Source organism: Schistosoma haematobium, chromosome 1, assembly GCF_000699445.3.
Source record: "Schistosoma haematobium chromosome 1, whole genome shotgun sequence".
Taxonomy (NCBI): Eukaryota; Metazoa; Platyhelminthes; class Trematoda; order Strigeidida; family Schistosomatidae; genus Schistosoma; species Schistosoma haematobium.
The window spans coordinates 83,729,920-83,742,741 of NC_067196.1; the positions used below are offsets into that span (position 1 = coordinate 83,729,920).

Consider the following 12,822-nt stretch of genomic DNA (forward strand, 5'->3'; position numbering starts at 1 on the left):
AAATTATTGACCACAATGTATATAATGAGTAAATAAATAATCTTACCTGATACATAATTATTCATATAGTCTTCATTTGTAATGTTACGTTGATTTGTATTATTACCAGTGTGCAACATGGCAGAACTCACTGAATTATATTTATTAACGTATGGATTATATGAAATATTATTAGTTGTATGATTACGATTTCTATAATCAAATTCTGGTATAATAGTTATTTGTTGACTTTCAGAACGTTTATATGGTGTTATTATAGAATCAAGACTAGTATCTTCACTATTTGTTGGTAAATTTAATTCAGATTGATATAACCATATAGTACGATTACTATTTTGAATATCAAGTGTATTTGTATTCGTTGGTGAAAATACAGTTGTATTATTATCTTCAACAGTTGATGTTGGACTTGGTTGACCACAAGATAAACTTCCACCAACTGAACGACTTTGTTCACGATATACACTTGTTGGTTTTAATAAATTTCCATCACGTAATAATAATGTAGATGAAATTGAATGAGATTTTGTATGTTGTATATCAGGATATTTAATTAAATTTGTATGTATACCATTTAATTTATCATCAGATGGAGATAATAATTGATGAATACCATTAGTAGAATTCTTTGATGAATTATTTGTATCATTGTAACTCTGATAAAAAATTTAGAAAAAAAATTTTTTTAATTATAGATTAATGAATAGTATAAAACTGACGAATGTTAATTAGTACCTGTATATATGTGTGTATGTAACATTGAATTGTTGCGTTCGAAACTATTGAAACACATTCTTTAAAAAAAAATTTTTTTAGTCTTAGCTACAATGTTTCATACTGGAAAACAAAAGAGCAGCAGCAACAACAACAAAAAAAGGAACTTTCTGATCAATATGGATGTGATCCAATTGAAAACATGTGCTGTTTCTCAATGAACTGATAAATAATCTCTATCAACTGTCAATGAAATCAGTAGTATATTGAATATTGAATAAATTTCAAATTAAATTAGTAGTTTAATTGTTTGTTTGTTTAAAGAAAAAAATTTGGCAACTTGTTTAATCTGTGTATAGTTACTAATTCCAATCTTGTCAGCACAATTAAATTATGATGACTGTTAAAACAAATACCATTCATATTAAAAATCCTATTGGATTTGTGTAAAAATAGAAAAAAAAATGTGAAAGAGTGGGCAAATATCATTGATGGTTATAAATGACCTTAATTTTTATGTGTACACTTCTATCATTATAGATTGTTATGTTTTAGATATTTTACCATTATATTTCAATGATCATTTTTCAAGTTGTTCATTTTGTTGTTGCACAATTATAAACACACAATAAAGATATTCACATTTTGTGTGTATGTGTGTGTTATGTGCAGGTGTAAACAACAATTCTTATGAAACAGGGATATTTATTTGCTATGACTACTACTTCTATGTCATGTGCACATATATATATATATGTACACATATTTATGCACATATATTTATGTGGGAATGAAAATACAACCCCTAAAATGGGGATATATATAATGCAATCAAAAATATTGATTGGGAATGAATGAACTGTAAAAAGATTATTATTATTATTATTAGCAGTAGTAATAATAGCAGTATTATACCGTTATCAATTGATGGGGAGATGTTGGTAGGTGGAAAAATAACCAACTTAGGTAGCACTTTTTAACAACATAAACTCTATAATACAAATCACAGCTATCATTATTGTCACTATTAATATTATTAGTATTAGTATTGATATTATTATGTTATATGATATTTGATAGCATTTTGTTTTTGACTTAAACGATTGGAAATAATTTATAATAGTTACTATTTACAGTTTATAGCATAGAAACAATTCAAACACAAGGAAATGAACTATTAAGCACTATTTACACTTATGAGAAAAAGAGTATAAGTTAATATTTTATTTTAATAATTGAATTCATGAGTTGATATAAGCTAGATCACTATTGAAAGCCTGGAAACATTGGAAAGCCGTTTCGTCTTAGCATGGAACTCAGTAGTGCGTATTGACGAGTCCGAACGTGAGACTCGAACCTAGGACCTTCGGTTTTGAGCGCGAACGCGTAAACTACAAATCACTGGGCAGACATTCTAACTTCAGTTGATCCATGATCTTGCTCAACTCTTCATCCATTTGTCTGAGGTGAATAACTGTCTCTGTCTACTAGTCATGGCTTTTCTTAGAACTCTAGGAAGTCCATCTTGAAGACATATAGATATATATATCATAAATAATTTGATATAATTAAAAGGAGTGTCGTAGATACTGATTTCTAATGATTAAAAGCCCATCGAGAGACTCGAAAGTCCTGAGTATGATCCATGGTGAGACCTCTTGTGAGTATTGCTGATGAGCTACAAACTGGAATACAACAACTATTCAGTCCTCTCTAATTTTCAGTGGTACGTTAACTGAGGTTGGTTTTAGTAGAACAATAGCGTAAGCTGTCAAATAAAAATTGTTTTTATGACGATTTTAAAGATTATCTACTAGTTTCTAGATTTGTTAAATTCAAGTCTCATAGGAACTTATTAATTCATCTATAGATCATGAACATTTGATATCCTAATTGACTAATAAATTACTATCCTGTATGGTAATACACTTAAGAAAATAAAATATCTTGTTTGGCTTTTGCCAACTTACGTTACCTATAGCGAAGGCGACATATCCGTCTATCAATTAAGGGACAAGCATACTGCGCGGAAGTCCATTCTGTTCTTATTTACGGTTGCGAGACGTGGCCATTAAGAGTAGAAGATATTCGTAAGCTATGTCGTAAGTAGATGTCTTAGAAATATTGCTCGCATCTGATGAGATCACCTAGTAAGTAAGGTTAGATGCAGGGTATTAAGGAATGATGGTAAATCAGTTGATGGGGTTGTAAATGTTCATCGACTGAGATGTTTGGGTCACCGATTACCACTATGCACAATGCTGACTAGTTTCGGGGATGGTTGGAAGAAAGTTAGGTACGGCCAAACCAAAACATGGCATCAGTGATTGAAGTCACTATCTTCTGGTCTGAGCCATGTTAGTAGATGCAGACTACTTGGTTGGGGTCCCCGTGATTATCGTAACCAATGATTGTAGACTCTTGGTGACATTGCTCAGAATCGATCACAACGGTGTAGGTGTATACACTCTTTGTCTTCCTTTAAACTATGAAATTAAAATCGCTTTATATCATTCTTTTTACGAACTAATTCTTTCTTCCTGTACTATGTTCTTATATACAATCTTTGTTTTATATATTATCACCATTGAATTAACTACTTCTATGAATTCGGTGTTCATCTTATTGTGGTAATGAAGTATGGCAACTTGGACCGATGCACATATGTGCCTGGTCCTACGTTGTAGCTGACTGACTGAAATAACTAGTATAATAACGTACATATAAAGCTTACATATGACTAAATTTTTATTAAAACCAAACTTCTCACCACAAATGAAGGTTAAGCACCATTTATATATTGTCTTTATTCTGTTTTAAACTGATAGAAGTATGAATTTTGTGCATAATAATCACAAATAATTTCATTTGTAATGGCTTAGTTTATACATAATATTTCATAAGTACACTAATTAGTATTTCATGTTATGCCTTGAGGATTGTTTTCATAGAATTTTGGTATATTAAATAGTGGAAAGAGATCGATATCACTTTTCCAGCAAACTATCAAGTCCATATAACTTATTTAATGGAAGTACCTTCTTCATAATTGATCTCTTGGATTAAGTCATTTATTGATCTAGTTGATATTGTGATGTGAGCTACGTATATCCAGTATATAACGATAGTCAGGAATAGAATGTATTTCAGTAGAAGATCGAGAAAGAAAGAACGGGAACAGAAAACAATTGGTATGAAAATCCAAGACCCATATCATTCATTCTCTAACCGTTGGTTATGGTAACCACACGGATCTCAATCAAACAGTCTACACCTATTAAATTGGCTCAGTTCAATTGTAAGTTATTCATGAACTAATACCATGTTTTGACTTGGCCGTCTCTAGCTTTCTTTCAGCCTACCACTACACCGGAAAACATCGACCTTCTAGGTAGGCGTTTAGGATGTGTAACACATGTCCCAACCATCTCAGTTGATGAAGATTTACTACCCCATCAATCGGTTCCCCATTTTCGCCTAGTACTCTTTTCCTAACTCAGGAATCGCTTACTCCATGATCTCGAAATACACGAGCAATGTTTCAAAGACACTTATGGTCGAATACCCGTAACCTAAGGATATTTTCTATTCTTAATGGTCATGTTTCATATCCATAAGGTAGAAGTGAGCAAACTGCTGCGCAGTAAACTGACCCTTTGGTTGGAAGATGGATATCTCGACTACACCACAGGAGGCGCAAATTGACAAAAACCAATGGGTTCTACTGAATCCGTGCCGAGATTTCGACAGACACCAGACCACCAGGACTGATGAGAATCCCAAGACAAGTGAGGTGATCGATCTGTTCAACTACCTCACTCCCTATCACTAATTCAGGCACCAACGCAAGTCAACTCTGAATCGACGTTTTGCTCTTTAAGGGAGAGAGCCGCGTCTCAACTATGCTTGCATTGTTGCTTAAGGTGGTCAGAAGACTCTACATTTTGTCGGTGCCTTCATCAAACGGAACTATATCATCTGCGTAAGTCAACAAGCAAATCTCGTGGTGGAAGATCAATCTCTGAAAAGTTGGACGGTAAAAGATTTATCTCTAAAAGCATGTCCATGATGAAGTTAAATAAAACTGGGGAAAGCGAACAACCCTGACAAATTCCACTTGAAGTAACCAATTCCTATGATAGTTCGCCATTAGCAATATTCGAGTAGAGAGCCTGTACAGAGTTAATCTACTTCTTTTGGACGCCTTTGAATGACATAAACTACCACAGAACCTCACGGTCAACGGAGTTGGACGTCTAGAAGTATGTCTGTTCCAGAATCTACAATAGGGTGAATATTTGATCTATGTATCCACTTCCAAGTCTCAAACCAACTTGGTTTAATCGGGCTCACTCTTCACGAACTCTAGTTAAACATCGAAGTATTATTGAGGTTAATATTTTGGACACTATATTAGTTAAACTAGTTCCTCTGTGATTCTCACAAGGGGATTTTTATATTTTCTTCCAGATTGAAACCAGTCAGAGGATTACGTTCAGTTCCCAGATTCTAGCTAAAATCTTAGTTGACCTAACTGCTAAAGCTGGACCATCAGGCCCTGCTGCTCTCCATCACTTTAGATTACTTTTAGCCTTTTCAATATCACCAAGAGTTTGCATTTCAAGTTACATGGAGATGATGGGTAAATGAGGTGTGTCTGAAGGCTAGTTGGACTGTTTTGCCCATTGGTTCAGTCTTCTGGATTGAGAGTGAGTGATATCTTCATCTGTTACCGAGATAGTTTCGCTAACACTTGGGTTCTTAATACACGTCTTCTTGATAAGTCTGAACAATTGTAGACCGTTAACTATCACTGCTGCCTTTTCCATTTTTCCCGATCCTCCTAACCACCACTGATCACAATCATTACGTAGGCTCTTTATAAATCCACTTTTAATCTTCCTCTGCTCCTCACCATATTCGGGATGAGTTTCCGAGCAACTATCAGTTCAGTAGGCACGGCCGAAACCCACCAATTTTTGTTAACCTTTTGGTTTAGGTTACTAACAGAGATTACTGCTGTTCTCGCAGCTTTTTGGATGCCATACAAAGCTGCCTCGAGGTAAATATCACTTTCACAGTTGACTATCTCTTTCTCTAGTTGTTCTTGAAAGATATTCACAACCTTCTGATTAATGCGTTAACCCTAAGGGTTTTTTGCTGTGGCTTTTCTACGTCCAGTAAAATGCAGACAAATACGTGCTCGAACTGGAGCATGATTCGAATCTAAACATGTGCCCCAGAATGACAGTCTTTAATCAAGCCCCTCTAACGATGAACGACGGCAATGTGATCTATTTGAGTTAATCGATGAGTCAGTTGTGAGGGTCTTCACGTCAGACGATGTTTTTCCTTACATTAACAGTTGATGTTTGACAGAAATAGACGGCTATCTGAGGATAACTGCAGCAGACGCTCTCCATTATCTGTTCACAACATAAGATCCGCCTACGTGCCTTTCGGTTTGGCTTAGTTGACTTATTTGGGTGTTAAAATCACATGCCACTATTACTACGTCAGAGCTTTTATCTTTTTGAAGGAGGTTGGACAGCTTCCCATATAGTTCATCTCTAACTTAAACTGAGCTGCAACTAGTAGGAACGTAAGTAAAGACAATGAAGAGATGACGGCGTGTTCCCCTATCTTTTTGAGATCTTATTGTCCTGTTTATTTACAAAGTGTACGAGTGGCTGTCTATTTAAATCCAGACCAATAGATCCTCTTCTACCTTTGAATTTAATGCTACATCTACACCAGCGAGGCCATAAAAAGTAGCAGTGTGATCACCAGGTGCACAAAGGGTGAGTCCTACCAGTCCTTTATATTGACAAGATGAAGTTAAGTGAATGACTGCATTTGGATCCTGTATGCACGTTTCAGAGACGCAGCATACACTGATAACTCGAGATTCTAGAGTACTAGCTAAAGAAGCATACTGTCCAACCTGACAAAAGATTCGAACATAAAAATTTCCAACGTGTAGTTTAGAGCGTGCTTTTTAGAGACCAGAATTAACATAACTTGAGCTTAAATCATTAGCATTGGTGGTACGTGGCGATATGGTTATATGAGAATGGTTATTCATGGGGATAAGAGAAATATTAAGTAGTGAGAGGGGATTTGATCGTGAACAGGATGATCTCGGATACCGTTAGAGGTGTCATAGCCATTAAGTTATTATCGATTTGAACTTTTATCAACTTCTAGTTCCGATTATCCCATAATCTTGATTTCACACTTGTACCTCCTAATTTTAATGAATTACCTGGTTGAGACTGAATGAATTCTAAATGTTTGTGAGTCGTCTGTTCACTTTTCATCCTGTTTGCCTTTCCCTGTTTTATCCTCTCAAGCATAATTTAGCCCACACTTGACCAGAACACAGTATACCTCTAGGTGAGACTCAAACATACTGAAGACTGAATGTTACACGGTATTTTGAACCAATACAGAAGTACTCTAAATCGTAAGTTATATTTATCCTTCTAGTAGACTAAATAAATAGACACTGTAACGGGAAGGTATTTCTTAATGATCTCTAAAGTTAACAATATTGATATTATTTATTAGGATCATCTTATTTTTGTATCCAGAGATCATATTACACTGATTGATTGGCAGACAGACTCTACATTCATTAGCAACTATTCTATAGAAACGTTCAGGTTCATTGAATAAATAAAAAAAGATCTTCAATTAGCTCGAAAAAAAACTAACAAGTTGTCTGTATGAAAAACTCTTGAAGATCTTGAAAAAAATAAAGATTATCCATTCACTAAGTTTAATATTTATCACCTCTTTTTGTTATTATCAAATCAAAAACTAACAAATTCTAGTAACCCATCATTTAATCAGATTTGTTTTTTTCTCCTTCACTTAGGGGTACATTGATTAACACTGTGTGTGATCTATCTATACAGGTTCTTAGGTTTCATGGAAATAAATATTCAATGTATAAAAAGAACAAACTAAAAATATGTCTGACGTACTAACTAGGCTTTTAGTAAAACAAAAAGATGTATATATTATAAGCAAAGATGGATGGTTGCTAGCAGTGGAATCCAGGGATCGCGTTTCGTCCCACTTGGGACTCGTCAGATGGGTGTGCCTGCATCTCTGAGTTGATGTTCACTCCAGGACTCGAACCCGGTATCATTCGCTTCAAACATCATCGCGTTATCCACTCAGCTACTGAGTCCTGGTAGCCACTCGCTTGTGCACTGGGGTGGATTTAGATTCACTTGGCATTGTTTTGCTTGTATCTTCCCATTGAGGTTTAAGACTGCGATTGATGGCGATTGGAGCGAATGGTACTGGGTTCGAGCCCCAGAGTGAACATCAACTCAGATGCAGGTACATCCAGCTGAGAAGTCCCAAATGGGACGAAACGCGATTCCTGGATTCCACTGCTAGCCAATATCTATCTTTGCTTATCAAAGCTTGTGAAATAAGGCAATATCGAGGGATACGCACAGTACGCACATATTCCAATAACAGACTGATCAATTGCAGTCCTAAACCTCAGTGGGAAGATAAAAGCAAACAATACCAAGTGAATGTATATATTAATTACAATTTAGAAATTCCCAAAAACTAGTTTATGCCATTTATCTATCTATCTATCTATCTATCTATCTATCTATATATATATATATATATATATATATATATATATATATATATATATATATATATATATATATATATATATGTAATAGGCTAAAATCCATTATTAGAACAATAAAAATTATAGATCAACGATATTAAACGATGAATATGAAATTGAGTGTTTTGTGTGTGTGTGTGTGTGTACGTGTATGTGTTGTGTGTTTTAGAACAAAGAATATATACAAAGTATATAACGGTGGTCAGGCATAGAATGTGTTTCTGTAGAAGATCGAGAAGGAAAGAACGGCAACGGGACGCAATCGGTATGAAAATGCAGGAACAATGAAATCTGAGACAATGGACTGATATTTGCAAAGGGAACAGTGAAGTTTGAGACGATGGATTGATATTTTGCAAATTAACTATTTACTATATGGTTCTCAGATTTTATTGAGGTGCTCTGTAATGTCGTGTCTAATATGTTTGATTGTCCCCACTTATGTTCTTGTTCACTACAGTTTCAGTGAACGACTTAACTGAATGTCTTAACAGGAATGGAATTCCGGATATTAAGCTTTAGACTTATCTTTCAATAACGTTTACAATATTGTTATAACTTGTAGGTTTGCACCCTAATGATATATGACGTCATGATACCGTCAATTAAAAAACAGTAACTTATCGACCGGACCAATGACGTATAAACCCGTACGAGAAGTCTCTAGTCTTCATCGATTCTTCTCCCTTCATAGCCCTGCCTGTTGAGTCCAGAATACAAATCTCAGCCTCTGCGATATGAATCATGTATTTCAAACATACTGGGATTATATACAAATCAAACAGACCACATTACGCCGTAAGATAGACAATAACATTTGTACAAGTTCTAGCCCAAAGTGACTGTGAATGTGGGAGACTATACTTGATAGACTGGTTATAACTTGAGAATGGTAAATCATATAATAATAGTCTATAAGTCGAAATAAAGCTTATAATAAGAGGAACACAAATATGAATAGTTTAGTTATTTAATAATTATACGATAAAAATGTACGTATAGTATTGGTTCATAAATGGATCCCAAAAGTTACCATTCATTATGCTGATTCGGACATAACAGGTAGGTAAGTTTATCAGTTGATCAATAGGTTTCAATCGGAACTTCATACTCAAATAGCATGATACTGATTGCCGCTCTGTAATTAAACCGTTTAATCCTAAGACTTTAATTTTCTCTCTCTGAGATGAATTGTAAATTTATTTCAAACTTATACTACAGCCCTTTTTTTCAATTTAAGTTATAGACTTCTGTACTATAGAGCAGAACACAGGCTCTCTAATAGAGTGATCATCATTTACATCCAGTGATGTAATTCAATGTGCAGAAACTCCTAGTTACAGCATCTATAACTCCTTGTCATTAGTGAGACAAACATATTCCAAATCATCTTTCTATATGAATTAATTTACTACTAAGTTATCTAGACTTTGGAATAGTTTACCGCGATCTGTCTGTGAGATAAAATCACTCCCATCCTTTGTTCGCTGTATGGATCCTTACTAATCCTCTGAAAATGCATTAAATGTTCTAGCACCTGTAAAAGTATCTTATTCTACAGGTGAGATCATAGGAACTTTAAATGTTTAGTTATTTTTATTACTGAATCCAATTGATAAACCTACCCACCAACTGTTACTTTACATTTAAACCGTCCCTGGAAACCTTAACTAATTTGAATAATGTCTAACATCAATAGTATATCACAAAATAACCTGACATATGTATTATGGTAGACTTGGCTAACCTATCGTAGTAATTATTACCTATTTTGTTCCATATTCTCTGCATCTATTTTATTTTCTCTAGTTGTAGATGATTATGATCAATTCGTTATGGCACAGGAAGTGATCTTGAATACATCGTTCATACATCAACTGGGTGTCAAATCAAAAATAGTTAAACGTTCTCTATGGATGCCTTTTATTGCTGTAATACATGTGAAAAAATATACTACCTAAACAATTTCTGAACTATAAAACTTAAAACAGTCTTACATCACATATCTGTTCCCTACACTTGATATAACTATCTATATCAAGCTGTTCATGACTGTAAACTGGCATGAATTCTGTAATTATGATTTTCAAAATGATATTATATTGTATATATATATATATATATATATATATATATATATATACATGAGTGGTTGGGCTGGATAATCCTTCTCTTTGTAAACTGTTGTCAGAAATGAAGTGCCAGCGACATACATATCAAACATTTTAAAAACAAATTTCTAAGTAATTATACACATGGTGTTTTCAGTAAACCAGTCTTTATACATACGGATACCATTGATAAGCCATTAAAAGCTGAGCTTCATTTCAAAGAAAGTTCAGAAACGAGGTAAGAACAAAACTTATAGGTGGCTATACAAAATAGATTGAACGTCTGTTATCGTATACATATGTAAGATGACGTGAAGAGTGATTCTGATGAAGTTGATTTATTCTCGGACTTTTTTAGAAAAGTGTATAAAACAGAGTATATACATTCTTGGCACAGGAACGATCAAATTTTGATAACCGTAATATGAACACTAGAGATTTAAACTCCTTAGACTATTAAATAAACTTGTCATACTAAAACCAGAGGTATTTGATAGTGTACATCACAAATAACGTTAAACGTCACATCTTTAAATATAACATATAACTTATTTGCAACACAGAGCATGTTCTCAGGAGACTGGAAGTACATTATTGGAACTCCTATCCTAAAGACGGTTACGTGTCGTAACCCCTTTAAGTTCAGTTGGCGTAGTTATCAAGATTTAAGATGAAAACAACATAGTTCTGAAACGAATCATTCGTTCCCTACTAAATTAGTACTGACAAAAGAAATCCGGGGCTCTTTGAAAGATCAAAAGAAACCAGTGGGTGTATACTATATTGACTTCACCAGTAAATCTAGCTCTCAGTTAAGTGAAGCGAAGTTAGAATCAGTGGAAATTTAGCTTTCTGGGATGAAGAATTCATACTTCGACTCAAATAGTGTACATGTTACCTTCAGTCATTTTTTCAGTAAGAGATTTAGTTTCAGCTACTTCTGTAGACCTATTCAGAAGGTAGAATAATCTAAAAGACCCTCTACCCAAAACCAAAACATGCAATAAATATTTTCTTTGTTATATAAGATAAAATTCCATTCGAACTGGGCGATCATTAATGTGGGAATAGGACTGAATATGGCGAACAAAGATCAAGTTTTCATGAAAATGGTTTTGTTTACCAATTTAAATAGAGCCAAAACAACAACTGAGGGTGAATAACGGCTTACAAGGTAAATAAAAAAAATTATATCCATTTTTAATTACTGTCAAATTGTTAGTAGTATACTGAACAGTGTCTAAATTTTTAGATGGACTGACAAAATAGTTGAAAATTGTTTCATGAATTCGACCAAGTATTCTCAGACGTTTGAACCTTCTTTACGCTTGTGAAAAAGATCAGTTTTTGTTAATGATTTGTGGTGATAAATAAGCGATATATTTTCCTTGATGATAACGTCTGATCTTCCGTAAATTATCCAGGTTTTAGCGGACTGGCCACCAATCAAAATGCTATCTGCTGGTTACTACAAAGCCACTGGTAAATTTCGCGGTGCAAAAGTTATCAGTCTATATCTCTAGGAAAGTTTCGTTCATTATGTTTTACTTTTCTGTATTATTTGTTACTTTTATGAATTAGACTGATGCACATTTTTTCAATGTTTTAGATTGAATATAACTAAGTGAATAAGTAGCGAAGAAGATAAATTTTGGTGGAGTTTTGTTCTCTGAGCTGGATGGTTTGGTCGTGGAGCTTTCGTTGTTCTTCTGAACGACATCATCAGCACAAACTCCACCATCTCAAGAAGATAAATTATTACCACTATGATCAGATTTTGGAATTCTAAGCTAATTAGCTACTCTGAAGATACCCTTTGTCTCCTCAAACTAGACATTCATTAGGAGTAAATAATTTAAAATATTTTTACACTCCAGTTTTGTCCAAACTTTAAGGACTGTAGATTTTCAAGAGCATAGAATGAGATTGCAAAATCAAACTTGAAATCAATCACTATATCAGATCTAACACCTAATATTAATTTAATTACTTAAAGGTGCTTTTGGATGCACATGAACCTTTGAAGTTTATCAATTTGATTACATGGTAGCTTAAATAAATTAACCATTAGCCATCTTTTGAATGTTATTTAGAATAATTTTAGTCTAACTACTTACAAGTAGATTCAAGTTTCATTCATAAATATTTTTAATATTTGTACCTACTTATTATTCTGAGTTTTTTATAATGACACCGATACGGACTGAAATAGGACTAAAATAAAAACTGAGACTTCATTTATAATGTTAGATTGACATACAGGAATTCAAACTGACTGGGTAACAGGTGAGAACATTTTTCAGTTTAGCTTTCATAAGTCATGTTACAGTG

The 12,822-nt window shown here is 33.9% G+C and overlaps 1 protein-coding gene across 2 annotated transcripts in view; it reads right to left on the reverse strand.

The window, feature by feature from the left end:
• MS3_00002301 (uncharacterized protein) overlaps nt 1-12,822 on the reverse strand; it is a 67,615-nt gene that overhangs the window by 38,165 nt on the left and 16,628 nt on the right. The window contains exon 3 of one of the 2 annotated variants that reach the window (XM_051209879.1): nt 47-656. In XM_051209879.1, coding sequence (XP_051075350.1) covers nt 47-656 — 610 coding nt within the window. Of the gene's footprint in view, nt 1-46; nt 1,110-12,822 lie in introns of those variants that run through there. The other variant, XM_051209880.1, reaches the window with a different exon arrangement.